This window comes from Meles meles, chromosome 2 (genome assembly GCF_922984935.1).
Source record: "Meles meles chromosome 2, mMelMel3.1 paternal haplotype, whole genome shotgun sequence".
Classification (NCBI taxonomy): domain Eukaryota; kingdom Metazoa; phylum Chordata; class Mammalia; order Carnivora; family Mustelidae; genus Meles; species Meles meles.
The window spans coordinates 36,075,847-36,091,220 of record NC_060067.1 but is presented as its reverse complement, the minus strand read 5'-3'; the positions used below and the strand labels follow the sequence as shown (position 1 = coordinate 36,091,220).

The following is a 15,374-nucleotide window of genomic DNA, read 5'->3' as shown; positions in this document are numbered from 1 at the left end:
ATTATGTTTCACACATTTTGCTATTTTAAAGAACACTTAAGTATCACACAGACACTGACCCATGCCAGGGCAATTTTACCATTTTTACGTGTATGTGGGGATTAATGACCTTTGGTTTCTGGGTGCATTCCAGGTCACAAGACAAAAAGCAGATCTTTACTTGTGTGTGTGTTCGTACAGTTACACATCTTGGTCCCTTGAAGTAACATAGGCCTGCTCAAATACATAATTAACATTATTGAATATTATTCCTTCAAAGCATAGGTCTATTAACCCTGTATTCTAGGAAGAAATTTAAAAAAAAAAAGAGTAAGTAAAGAAATGTAATTGTGATCTAATCTCCTAGAGATTCTCAGAATCCCTACTTCTGAATATTGGCCCCACTGCTATTACATACATATTTTTTCTTGTAACTTAAAGTTCTCTCTGTGGAAGGTCTTCGGTTAGGGGTAAAAAGTCTTACAAAGAAACCGTTTAATAAAGGATGTAAACGTTCTACTAAGCAAAAGATTCATTTCCCCCAAAAAGCCAAACAGAAAACAATACGTTACTAATGTTTTCTATTTATTCATTAATAAAAAGTGCATAGTACAAGCCCTTTATCCCAGTCCAAGTACTCAGTAAAAGATTACAATAAACCCTGGATGGCACAGACATGATTTGTTTGGCATGATTTAAACATTGAAAAACAGCAATTCATACTTAGTACATCACATGACCACTTTCGCTTTTAACAAAGTAATCATCAGACATGGTAACAAATACATATGCTCTTCATTTAGAAATATTGTGTTAAGACTAAATCTACTATTGCAACAACAAAAATTTAACCCCTTATGTGTAAACTCTTCGTTTCTCCTCAAGTTGCTGTTTTGTGTCTTAAGCTGATGAGCTGGTCAAATTTTAGCATGTTTATTTAGAGTGACAGGCTTTAATTCAGAGTGATACATTTCCAAGGTTCCTTTGAAAATAAAAGAATTCGGTCATTCTATAAACACTATCACATCACATACCACGATGACACTAAAAGTAACCATGGACTAGCTGAACCTAATAGTTACTTTAGAAAATCTCTGCAAGTTTGTTTAAAATATGACTTGCTGGCCATGGGATAGTGCTTGGATAGATACATGATAAACTCTTTTACTATACACAGTTCCAATGTTAACTTTTTCCATACGGAAAGCAAGGAAACATTATTTTGCATAAGGGACATTATATGACTCTAAAACAAATAAACTTAATGTTATTTGTGGAACATTTAAGAGCCCAAAGTGATTAAAATATGAAGCTTTATCTTTCCTTTTTCCAGATTATTTAAAAATGAATGTAGCCACAGTTCCGGTGAATGTAAGCCAAGTAATGAGTAAGAGTGTGCTCAATAAAAAGGCCACATGTAGAAGCTTTAAGAATTAAATAGAGTAATATAAATTACTAGTTAGGTTAACAGGAATACTTTATAAGCAGTAGTATGCGGTCTTTCTCAGGAATGCAGAGAAATTTTACAAGTAAAAAACCCAAAACTAAGGAACTTTTGTTCCTAATTAAATAGACGGTCCATACAGCAAAGGTTAATATACTAGATGTACTGTCAATTAAGTGTGTGTGACAGAAATGAAGAACCAGAAGTAAGAATCTAGATTTGTAGGTCTCTAGCCAACTAACACTAGACACTCTGTTTCCTCGTCAAGGCCAACTGGCTTCAACCAAAGCCAATTCTCAATTACTTGTGAGCCACAGATTCAGTGAATGCATCAGCATCTCCGCCAGAGGTTGGCTTTCTAGCAGCTTAGAGAACAAACTGCTAGGATGTATGTGCAAGCCTTCAAAGTCCAGGGGCCAAGGGCAGAAAAAGGAATGCTTATAGAGATTTAACTCCAACCTATGCCATCCCTACCCTTTCCACACTGAATACTCTAACAGCTGTAAAGCTGGGAACGCTTCCAGTAGGCCACAGCAAGAGGAAGATTTAAATCTATGGTGCTCCCTTATCTAAGACTTGACTTACCTGTGTTATGATACCCCTCAATTAGCACAAGTAATTAAGAATAGATGATACTATGTCAAGAAGTTGGGCTCAAAGCTAAGATCCATAGAAGGAATGCAAGCAGTCAATATTGGATTATATAATGAAATGAAGCCCTTAAAAAGTTTATGGCCTAAAATGTCATCATAACAAAGGGGGAAAAAATACCCTAGGAGCATCACACAATTGTATCAGAGACTCTATTAAACAGTACAATGATATAGAGAAGTTTATTAATTCATACATGTAATTTCTCAGATTGATACAGTGAAAAGCTAGACTGATCTGGGGGGAAAATCCTTACATCAAGAGCAAAATATCTTCTAGCCCCCATAAACCATCTGTAACCATTTGCTAAGAAAAAAATTCTATAACCACATAGGTCATGCCAACTTGTATTTATGCCATTTGTATTCATTTTCTTTCAAACTGAGCAAAACAATGCAACCTTTTGCTTTTTATACATTTCAAAATTTTACTTATAATAATGTTCCTCCCCACCCCAATCCATCTTATTACTAAAAAAGAATGAGATAAGGGGTGAGAAAAAGATCCTTGATTGCTTTTTCATTTTCCTCTTTTTCCCTTGGAGTAAACCATCAAATATTTTCTGAAGTCAGAAGGGTAACAAAAGACTCAATTTTTTCTTCACAGAAAAAAATAGGCTAAATAAGTAAACAGCATTCAAATGTCAGCAACCAAATAGGCCCCCACTACAGCTTTCAGAGAGTTCCATTTAACAGGGAAGTGTTAGAACAGAAAAGGTTCCTGAGAGGCACCCATTTAACAAATAAATTATAGCTTAAATTATTACTGTATAGAATATACCTGGCAAAGGCAGAACGCATTAACTTTTTTCCTTTCATGAACCTTAAAAGGCTACGATGGACTGTAAATCACCCACCATATTTAAATCATGCTTATTTAAAGTTCTCCTAATATTAGACATTTTTGTGGGACTAAAAAACTTAGTAAACAAATATTTCATTTCTTCTCCCCTCTTTTTCTAGCCACAAAAGCCAGTTGTAGTGGATGACACAGATCTGTAAAATATTCCAAAGGCTGCCACAGTCCCAAGAACTAGAAAAAACTGCCACCCACAAATAAACTATTAAGGTAAATGTAAATACAGTGTGGTTCTAATTTTTTTTTCATACAATCTCAGAGAACACCAAGTAACTTTATAAATACCTTATGAAAAAAAAAGCAATTTTAAAAACCTATCAAAACTATTTAAAATATTTAAAGGCAGGATCTCAAATTTCCTTCAATCAGGCCAGAAATCATCACAAAAAAATTATGATCACAGTTACAAATAGAATGAGTGGAATGTTTAAGTTTAGGATAACCAAAAAAGCCCATGTAAATTTTTTAATGTAATCATTTACTCAAATATACTGTAAAAAGGAATGGTGATAACACAGGAAGCAAAAATAAGCTTGCGAGTGAAATTTCTAGAAGCTCATGAAAACAATACCATCCCATATTGCAGATGCAAAAGGAAAAACAGTCTAATGGGGTTAAGAGTACTCTGGTCATCTTCGTTCATTTGGTCGTGCAAGGTGTTAACTATTTTCACTTTCCATATCACAAAGTTAGTCCACAGGAGGGGCTGGTGGATCTTGTCCCTGGCATTAGAAAGACAGAAATTATGGAACCGGCTTCTTGAATCCCAGTGCAACCAATCTAGCACATAGTAAGAACTGAAGGCATTCAATCCACCCTCCCAATCCCTCCCAATCCCTAATCATATACTTATTTGGACTTCTCATGTGCTGTTACACCAGGGAACGCTAGATTAACACTATAATTCACCAAAGTTTGTCTCACTCCTCCCTGTGGTATGGAAGAAAGGAAAACTATGTAACAGTAAAATGATTTGAATGACACTGCTCTCCCGGACAGCACCAGAGGTGACATTTACACCAATAAAGATGGCACCATCCCTCGAGCACATTACAAAGTGAGGTAGAGACTCTTGCTTCTCCCTACGGAAGGTCAATGAGGAAGCATGTGGCCCCTGTTGCTACTGGCAGGCATTCTGTGACCACAAAGGGAGCCCACTTTGGAGGGAGGCTGATGGCTGAAGAAAGAAAGGAGGTCTTTGATGATGTTTTTGGTTTTTTTTTTTTTTTTTAAGATTTTATTTATTTATTTGACAGAGAGATCCCAAGTAGGCAGAGAGGCAGGCTGGGGGGTGGGGGGGGGGGGAGGGAGAAGCAGGCCCCCTGCTGAGCAGAGAGCCTGATGTGAGGCTCGATCCCAGGACCCTGAGATCATGACCTGAGCAGAAGGTAGAGGCTTAACCCACTGAGCCACCCAGGTTTAACCCACTGAGCCACCCAGACTGGTGATATTGTTAAAGAATCCAAACACTACCCCTACCTCTCTGGATATCCTGTGTGAACCAATAGAGCCACTTGTTTAAACCAGGCAGAGCTGATCACTGTTACTTGCAAGAGAAAGTATGTGAACTGGAAGGGAAAGTTCAGAGCTTTTAGGAATCTTCAGGGAGATGCCATTTATTTATTCTGACACGTTACAGGAGGTGCTGGTGGAGGCTGGTCAATTTTCTGCTCGAAATTAGTCAGTATGTTTTCTTGCTTACTCCTAGGGCAGTGGGCCTACTAGCCAAGAACTGCTGACCTATGATGCAATAAGGTTTAGGGGCTGCCATCTTAAATTTCTGTCCCTTTCAATGGCTTCTAGGTCGGCTTATTAAGTTGGATTTCTTTAGCTGCAAATGTTGAGGAAGTTGCTCTCTGATATGAAAGAAATAAAACTATACCTAGAAAGTAAGAAAAAACACCGAGGAGAAAGCATCTTACCAGGATAACATATAAGCTGTTTTATGGATACCTTCTTCTCCAAGAGAAACAAAGAAAAAAAAATTTAAGGCATTTTATATAGAGCTAATGATGCCTTCTTTCTTAAAGTCAGGATGGCTATTATCTAAATGTTCCTTTCCTAAACAGACCAAAGCACTGACCAATTATCATTCCACATTTGCTTTCTCCCACGTAAGGAGTTAGTTTAACTCAACTTCTAATATTAGCAATACAAGATTGTGGAAAAAAAGAAATTATTTTAGGAATTCCATGTGGTGAAGGTTGGAGAATGGAATCAGTGGGATAATTTGGTGTTCAACAAGTGAACTCACCATGTAAATATCTTTAAAGAAGTAATAACCAAGACAAATAGAAAAGAAAAAATATAAATACCCATTCTCCAAACGATTAAAAGGAATCTTTCCATGAAGTTTCTGTTAAAGACAGCACCAAAAACTTCCTGTTGGGTCACTTTATTTATCATGTTTTTTAATCTAGAGGGTTCTAAAAATGGTCGTTATCAGGACTATCAAGATTTACTAACATGAACTACCTCTCCTTCGTCAGTTCAGCTGACCTATTATGCAGAAATGGAAGAGTTTAAGAGAAATTGGATGGAAAACAAGAGGAAAAATGGATTTCACCAGACAGGCTCAGGACCTCTATTACATTTAATAGCTAAGAAAGAAGGGGAGAAAAAGAAGTAGAGGGAAAAACATTTGAACTGTAGCTAGTGAGAGAATTTAGGAAGCTGAAGGGACCAACTGTGAGGAACTGGGGAATGGAAGACTGAGATTTGAGAAATACTGCTGTGGATTATTACAAACTGGATTATTTTTTTATATTAAGAAAGACTGGAATGTGAGTGAAGATTGGAATGTGTTTTAAAATTCTCTTTGGGCTACTGGTCTGTGCTTTTCTATGTAATTCCTTGAATACTAAGCTATTTGGGGTTGCAAGATTTGCAAGGACTCCACGGCAAGAACTTATTCCGTGAGTTAAATCCTCCTTTTGCTAATTCTGGTGTTTCAGTCAAAACAAACTCCTCCCATTTCCAGGCCATACCCCTCCCGTATCCAAATGAATTTCTAATCCACAACACTTACATTATGAGGACTGGTTGGCTTGCCCGTTAGGTTGGATCCTCTTAGATTAGGAGGTCTCAGTAGAAACAAGATCACTGCGATAACCATCCAGGCCATCAAGATCATGGTAATACTGATGCCATTATCACCAGAGGGCCCTGGTACTAAAGACAAACAAAAAATATATTTGCAAAAAAACCTGTAGCATACCTTAACATTGTTAGATAATACAAAAAGAAGTTCTAATGTTTAAATGCCAATTTCAAAAATTGTATCAATATTAAAAATTGTATAAATAATTTTAAGAAGTGCAATTATGAAATACATCTTCAACTTTCCTTTCCTCTTGTGAGAAAATCTAAATGGTTAATAGCATAAAACAATCATAGGACAAAACCTATATTACATAAGGATTTTAATAGTCTAGTGGTTCTTAATATTTTTGTGTGATAGACTTCTTTGAGCATTTAGAAAAATTACAGATTCTTTCTACTCTAATAACTCATGTATAAACACTCAATTTTGCATATAATTTGGAAGGTTCACGAACGCACAAAACCACCAATCCCTAGATACATTGAGATCTACAAAACCCAGATTAAGACCACCTGATGTACAGTAAAAACACTCTACATCAGGACGGGAAAATTCCGCATTTTAATTATAGAAGCAGCATGAAAAAACAACAGAGTATAAGGAAAAGGGATCATCTGGGTTATATAATATATAAATGAATTTCATGATATTCTCGAACAAAGAGATAATAATTTGGCCTTCTTTTTTGCAAAAAGAAGTTGGATTCAGATGTAGATATTCTAAAGTCTATGCATTTATCAAAAGAAAAATGTCAGGGCTGTGTGTGTTGGTCTCTCCCAGCTGCCTGAGGCAGCCATATCTTATTTAATCCATTATAACAAGTACTTAGCCTAGTGCTTGGCCCACAGTATGAGTTTAACAAATTTCTGATAAATAAAACAAACTTATCATTGAGGTACATTAGAGAACTCAGTTGTCAAAAATGAGAGTTAAAGATTAGATTTCTAAAGAAAAACAGTATATCTACATGATTACTAAAATAGTTCATCAGGACTCTATTTAATTTAGTCTCCCTGCCTGGAGTAAAGTAAAGTAAAATCCAGACAAGAAGTTGAAACCAAGCTGATGCACCAAATTGGGGTACATGGGCCCAGATCTCACTCCCAAGCAAGGGAAGGGATGGGTGGACTTACTGAGGACAAAGGTTAGTGACCAAAGGGAACAACAGCCAAGCAAATTGCTGGGCTGGCCCAAGGGCAGGCTGGAGAGGAATGCGGCCTCTTATCCAAGCCCCCATCACTTCCCCAGAAACAGAAAACACAGGACTCCAGGTCACCAAAGCTGTGTAATCACACAATGCATCAGTATTTTTTTCCTCTGTATCATACCCATTCCTTTCTTTGTTCTCTGCAACTATATTAAACATGCCTCCCTCGTAACTAAGACAATTTCTCCACTTGGCTTTGGATCCCATCTCTCTTGCAGAAATCTTATCCATTATCCACTCTCTTATGTGTTCAACACCCCTCCCCGTTGCAGCCATCCTGTAAATTACTTAAACATATCAACTTTCCCCGATTGGGGGAAAAAAAATCCCTCCCTCAAACCCTTTCCTTCCCCAGCTATCAAAGCTAACAGCTTAAGAAATGAGTACATTTCACTACCTCCCATTCACCCTTCAGGTGGGTACCCACCTCCGTCCTGCAGCAGCTCTTCAAAAGATCACCTATACATCTCCATGCTGCTAAGTCTCATGGATAATTATTGAGCTCATTTTCCATGACCATTCTCTCCTTTTTAAAACACTTTCTTCGTCTTGCCTTATTACTGCCTAGTTTTCTTTCTTACACTTACGACTCCATATATGCTTATTCTCCTCTTCCTGGATTTTATTTATTTTTATTATTTTTTAAAGATTTTATTTATTTATTTGACAGAGAGAGAGAGAACAAGTAGGGGGAGCAGCAGGCAGAGGGAGAGGGAGAAGCAGACTCCCCCCTGAGCAGGGAGCTGGATACGGGGCTCGATCTCAGGACCCTGAAATCATGACATTTCACGACTGGAGATACTGGGTATCTGAACTGACTTGGACTTGCTGAAATATTCAGAAACAGAGACGAATGGAGTAACTGAAGGCTTTCTGTGATTATTTGCAGTCCCTTATGACAAGACACTTCATAAAGTCTCAAAACAGGTATGCTACTCAAATTCCCTCAGACTACAAGCAATAAATACAAACAACTGTTAAGGAACAGCTTTTTAAAAACCTTTTTTTAAGTTTAGTTTTATTTATTTATTTATTTATTTTTTATTTTATTTATTTGACAGTGAGAGAGAGATCACAAGTAGGCAGAGAGGCAGGCAGAGAGAGAAGGAAGCAGGCTCCCTGCTGAGCGGAGAGCCGGATATGGGGCTCGATCCCAGGAGCCTGGGATCATGACCTGAGCCGAAGGCAGCGGCTTAATCCACTGAGCCACCCAGGCGCCCCAAGTTTAGTTTTATTTAAGTAACGTCTACATCCAACATGGGGCTTGAACTCACTATCCCAAGATGAAGAGTCGCATGCTCTTCTGACTGAGCCAGCCAGGAGCCCTAAGGAGCAGCTATTTTAAAGTCAGTAAAGAGAGGTGGATAGGTTCTGGCCACTGTGTGTGTGTTTTTGTTTGTCTGTTTGTTTTTTTAAAGATTTTATTTATTTGTCAGAGAGAGAGAGAGCGAGAGAGCAAGCACAGGCAGACAGAGTGGCAGGCAGAGGCAGAGGGAGAAGCAGGCCCCTTGCCAAGCAAGGAGCTCGATGCGGATCCCAGGACGATGGGATCATGACCCGAGCCGAAGGCAGCCGCTTAACTAACTGAGCCACCCAGGCGTCCCTTGTCTGTTTTTTTTTTAAAGTGAGTTTTCTTTTTTTTCTTTTTTTGAGATTTATTTATTTATTTGACAGAGAGAGAGATCACAAGTAGGCAGTAAGGCAGGCAGAGAGAGAAGGGGAATCAGGCTCCCTGCTGAGCAGAGAGCCTGATGCGGGGCTCGATCCCAGGACCCTGATCTCATAACCTGAGCCAAAGGCAGAGGCTTAACCCACTGAGCCACCCAGGCGCCTCACCACTGTGGTTTCTTTTTTATTATTATTATTATTTCTTTTCAGCATAAGTGTTCATTGTTTTTGCACCACACCCAGTGCTCCATGCAATACGTGCCCTCACTAATACCCACCACCTTGTTCCCCCAACCTCCCACCCCCCGCCCCTTCTAGACCCTCAGGTTGTTTTTCAGAGTCCACAGTTTCTCATGGTTCGCCTCCCCCTCCAATTTCCCTCAACTCCCTTCTCCTCTCCATCTCTCCATGTCCTCCGTGTTATTTGTTATGCTCCACAAATAAGTGAGACCATATGATACTTGACTCTCTCTGCTTGACTTATTTCACTCAGCATAATCTCTTCCAGTCCCATCCATGTTGCTACAAAAGTTGGGTATTCATCCTTCCTGATGGAGGCATAATACTCCATTGTGTATATGTACCACATCTTCCTTATCCATTCGTCCGTCAAAGGGCATCTTGGTTCTTTCCACAGTTTGGTGACCGTGGCCATTGCTGCTATAAACATTGGGGTACAGATGGCCCTTCTTTTCACTACATCTGTATCTTTGGGGTAAATACCCAGTACCACTGTGGTTTTTATTGTGATAACTTTTTGGCACTTACAAGTGCCAACTCAAATGGAAGTTATAAAATCTGTTCCCTTACTGTCTAGAAACTTTGTCTTAAGAGAGTAAACGCTTATTTACTCTATGGTCTGGAAAGGAGTCAAATAAAAAAAATGTAAAAGGACTCTACATGAAAGTACAGCATTCTATGTTGCTTAAAGTTTAAGTCTTTAGTTACACGCAAATGTATTACAAATAGCTTACAAACGGAATATTCACAATAAAGCCATTAACTTAGCTGGATACCAGGAAGATGAAAGAGTAGAGAGGGAGCCTCTAAGAGCTGGTAGATCCCAAAGGATTATTTCTACAAATTGATACAGGTTTCCAGTGGAAAAGTAGAAACAGAACAACAGTGAATGTGGTGCTGTAGCACCGGGAGGTTTTCACTCCACAATTTTGGGGTTGTAGGGAATAATTACATTATCTCCAGCACAGCTACCTGTTTCAAGGTGATTTACTCCAGAATTACGTTAGCGATAGAGCCGGTTTCCATGTAACGCTTTATCTGAAAGGCAGTCTTTCAGAAGAGCGAGCAGACTTGCTCTGTACTGCACTAGACAGCAAAACTATGGGTGAACACCACGGTGAAGCGGAGGTTAGCTCAATATAAAGAATCATGCAGGAACTGAATCTGCTAACACATTGCAGCTAAATTCCGCTACCACACAAAGTAATGAGCTCCATATGAAATTAAATCATCTCAAATACATGCAACATGATACCATGGCAGGCACAATGGGTACTGTGATCTAGTAAGAAATACAGATTTGGTTTTCATTCCAGTTCCTGGCACAGAAATCTTAAAACCCTTGGAATTTCCTGAGAGACAGGAGAGAAATGTCATTTGTTGTTATTAATAATAAACTTGAGTCTATGCTAATGAGGTGACCTTGGTGGGCCTCTCGAGAGCTTCAGGATGGGGTCTGGTTGCCAAAGTTGGACCATATAATTAGAGAGCTGGAACTAATCTCCAGAGAGGAGAGGGGCTGGAGATTGAGTTAATCACCAATGACCAATGATTTAGTCATTCACGTCCTCAGAATGGAATCTCCATAAAAACTCTAAACAACGGGGTTCAGAGAACTTCCTAACTGGTGAATACATAGGATTGCTGGGAAAGTGGCACACCCAGAGAAAAGAGGGAAACTCTGCACCCCTCCACCACATACCTTGCCCTGTACAACCCTTCTGTCTGACTGTTCTTGAGTTGTACCCTTTATGATACACTCGTAATGTAAGTAAACTGTTTTCCTGAGTTCTGTGAGCCATTCTAGCAAATTACTGAGATTGAGAAGGGACTGTGGGGACTCTTAATATATATTTTATGAAAACAGCAAAACTCACTGGAGAAAATTTAGAATACAAAGAAAAGTAATTCTATCGCCCACAGGAAACAACTGCCTAAACTGTTTAAAAATACAGCTTTCAAACAGGATTTCCACCAAACACTGAAGGAAGCAGTGGAGAAAAACTGGCCAATATAACTAAATTGATACTAAAGCTCTAAAGTTTTGTCTTTATATGTAGATTAAGAAAATGAAATCTCACTCAAAGAAATAGTTTATTTGGTTTAAGGGGGGGCTGGCTCGAGCATGGTAAATACCACAAATGTAATACATACTTGTTTTTCCATAAGGAGTTCAATAAGATTATTTTCAACTAGAAGAACAGGTTTTAACTTAACCTGCTAGGGGAAATTTTTGAGCTGCTTGTCGGAGGGCAGAGTGTAGATTAATGAATGCTACTGAAAAAATACCACAAAGAAATCAAGACTGGAGGAACCACCACCCAGTATCCCAACAATCTAACACAAAGTCCACACATGACCATTACCTTCTTTTTCAGAGACTGCACCAGTGGACGATGATCTGACAAAATATCTACTTTGGGCGAAGCACTGTACTAGCTCTTATTTCTCTAAGTTGTTGTATTTACAGAATTTAATGGGCCATCTGGTTTACACAGCAATAACAATAATTAATAATGCAATTAAAGTCCTTCTATAATAGTACTTACTGTATTTTGTGTCAGATACAAAATAAAGTAGAGCTCAGCTTCAAGGATAATAAGTATAAGCAAATAGCCTATTAATAAATGCGATTTGGTAATAGGCCAAAAGCCTTAAAATGTACATAAAATGTAGCAGGAGGTGTTAAAATATTGGGATTTAGAATGGGATCACACTTTAGTTATCAACTTAAAATAGACTCTTTTAAGTTGTTTTATGTAAGCATCATGGTAACCACAAAACAAAAACCTATAGTAAATACACAGAAGATAAAGAGAAAGAAATATAAGCCTAACACTAAAGAAAGTCTTCAGACCACAAAGGAAGAAAGCAAGAGAAGAAAGGAACAGAAAGGAACTACAAAAACAGCCAGAAAACAATGAACACAATGGCAACAAGTAAATATACCCATCACTAATTATTTTAACTGTAAGCAAACTAAATTCTCCAATCAAAAGACACAGAGTGGGGCGCCTGGGTGGCTCAGTGGGTTAAGCCTCTGCCTTCGGCTCAGGTCATGGTCTCAGGGTCCTGGGATCGAGCCCCGCATCGGGCTCTCTGCTCGGAAGGGAGCCTGCTTCTCCCTCTCTCTCTGCCTGCCTCTCTGCCTACTTGTGATCTCTGTCTGTCAAATAAATAAATAAAATCTTTAAAAAAAAAAAAAAAAAAAAAGACACAGAGTGGTGGGGTGCCTGGCTGGCTCCGTCAGCATGTGACTTTTGATCTCAGGGTCATGAATTCAAGCCCCATGTTGGGTGCAGAGCTTACTTGGAGGGGAAAAAAAAAGCACAGAGTGGCTGAATGGATTAAAAAAACAAGACCTATCTATATGCTGCCTGTAAGAGACTCACTTCAAATGTAATGACATACACAGACTGAAAGTGAAGGCACAGAAAAAGATATTCCATGCAAACAGAAACCGAAAGAAAGCTGGAGTAGCTATACTCGTATCAGATAAAATCAATTTTAATACAAAGACTGTAAGAGACAAATAAGGGCATTACATAATGAAGGGGTAAATCCACTAGGAGGATATGACATTTGCAAATATTTATAGGAACACCTAATATATAAAGCAAATATTAACAGACCTAAATAGAGAAACAGACAGCAATACAGTAATAGTAGGAGACTTTAATACCTCACTTACATCAGTGGACAGATCACTAGACAGGAAATCAATACGGAAACGTCATCCTTAAATGACACACCAGACTAGATGGACTTAACTGTATATACAGAACATTCCAGCCAAAAGCAACACAATACACATCCTTCCCAAGTGTACACAGAACATTCTCTAGAACAAATCAGATGTTGACCATAAGACAAGTCTTACTAAATTTAAGAGGACTGAAATCATACTAAGCATCATTTCCGACCACAGCAACATAAAACTAGAAGTCAATTATACAAAGAAAGCAGGAAAATTCACAAATATGCAGAGATTAAACACACTACTGAACAGCCAGTAGCTTAAAGAAAAACAAAATTTTTTAAAGACAGTATTCACCCACTTGTACTTTTACTTATTTATTATTTTTTAAAGTAGGCTCCACACCCAACATGGGGCTTGAACTCAGGACCCTAAGATCAAAAGTTACATGCTCTACCAACTGAACCAGCTAGGCACCCCAGAAAAAAATTTTTATAGAATCCAAAAATATGCCAAATCAAATAAATATGGAAATATAACACCCAAATTTAGGGGATGCAGCAAAAGCAGTTCTAAGTGGGAAGTTCAGAGTGATAAATGTCTACCTCAAGAAATAAGAAAAATCTCAGTCTAATTTTACATCCCAAAAGCTAGAGAAAAAAAAAAAAAAAAAAAAAAGAACAACTGAAGCCCAGAGTCAGTAGATATAAGGAAATACCAAGGACTAGAGTAGAAATAAATGATACAGAAATTATAAAGGTAACAGAGAAGATCAATACTGAGCCTCTGAAAAGATAAACAAAACTGACAAACCTTTAGTCAGACTAACCAGAAAAGAGAGAGAGAGCTAAAATCAGAAATGAAAGAGGAGATGTTACAACTGACAGTACAGAAATATAAAGGATGAAAACAGACTAGTATGAATCATCATATACCATATTCTTGGTATATAATCATATACCAAGAAATGAATAAATTCCTAGAAACATGCAGCCTACCATAAAACAGAAAATCTGAACAGACTGATAACTAGTAAGGAGAAGAATCAGTAATGAAAAACCTCCAACAAACCAAAGTCCAGGACCAGATGGCTTCACTGATGAGTTCTACCAAATGTTTTTTTTTTTGTTTTTTTTTTAAGATTTTATTTATTTATTTGGCAGAGAGAGCCAGAGAGCACAAGCAGGCAGAGCAGCAGAGGGAAAGGGAGAAGCAGGCTCTTCACCGAGCAGGGAGCCCGATGCAGGGCTTGATCCCAGGACTCTGGGATCATGACCTGAGCTGAAGGCAGACGCTTCACTAACTGAACCACCTAGGCGCCCCAAACTAAAAGACTTCTGCACAGCAAAGAAAGCAATCAACAAAATAAAAAGGTAACCTACTGAATACAAGAAAATATTTACTCTTTAAAAAAAGATGGGGGTGCCTGGGTGGTACAGTCAGTTAAGCATTCAGCTCAGGCTGTTTTCTCAGGGTCATGAGATCGAGCCCTGCGTCAGGTTCCATGCTCAGCACAGAGTCTGCTTTGGACTCTCTCTACCTTTCTCTCTGCTCCTTCCCACTGAGCACATGCTCAATGTCTAAAATCTTTTTTTAAAAATATTTTATTTATTTATTTGACAGAGAGAGAGATCACAAATAGGCAGAGAGGCAGGCAGAGAGAGAGGAGGAAGCAGGCTCCCTGCTGAGCAGAGAGCCCAATGCAGGGCTCGATCCCAGGACCCTGGATCATGACTAAGCCGAAGGCAGAGGCTTAACCCACTGAGCCACCCAGGTGCCCCTAAAATAAATCTTAAAAAAAAAAAACAAAGAAAATATTTGCAAATCATATAAATATTCAAATATTTGAATATTTTTTGTGTTAATATTCAAAATATATAAAAAACCTATATAACTCAATAGCAAAAAACAATCTGATTAAAAAATCATCAGAAGACTTGAATAGGCATTTTCCCAAAGAAGACGCAGATGGCCAACAGATCAAAATCACTAATCATCAGGAAATGCAAACAAAAGCATAATGAGATATCATCTCATACCTGTTAGAAAGTCTATCACCCAAAAGACAGCAAATAAGTGTTGATGAGGCTATAGAGAAAAAGAGCCCTTGTGCACTGTGGGTAGGAAGGTAAACTGGTGCAGCCACTATGAAAGACAGTATGTAGTTTTCTCAAAAAATTTAAACAAGAATTACCATTATATGATCCAGCAATTCTACTTTTTGGTTTTTTACAAAGAAAATGAAAACATTAATTCAAAAAAATATATGCACGCCCATGTTCAATGCGCCACTATTTACAATAGCTAAGAGCTGGAAACAATCAAGTGTCCATCAAGGATTGAATGGATAAAGAACTTGCAGTGTACATACACAAGAGAATATTTTTCAGCCACAAAAACAATGAAATTTTGACACTGTGACAACATGGATGGATGTGAAATAAGCAAGACAGAGAAAGACAAATGCCATATTATCTCACTTATATGTGGACGCTAACAAAACAAAACAAGCTCACAGACACAAAGA

The 15,374-nt window shown here is 38.2% G+C and overlaps 1 protein-coding gene across 2 annotated transcripts in view; it reads right to left on the bottom strand.

Annotated features, from left to right (window-relative positions):
* Window positions 1-15,374, bottom strand: part of SMIM14 (small integral membrane protein 14) — an 88,919-nt gene that overhangs the window by 11,416 nt on the left and 62,129 nt on the right. The window contains exons 4-5 of one of the 2 annotated variants that reach the window (XM_045997099.1): window positions 5,961-6,103; window positions 544-3,654 (exon numbers count right to left, since the gene is read on the bottom strand). In XM_045997099.1, coding sequence (XP_045853055.1) covers window positions 3,622-3,654; window positions 5,961-6,103 — 176 coding nt within the window. In that variant the 3' untranslated portion in view covers window positions 544-3,621. Of the gene's footprint in view, window positions 1-543; window positions 3,655-5,960; window positions 6,104-15,374 lie in introns of those variants that run through there. The other variant, XM_045997100.1, reaches the window with a different exon arrangement.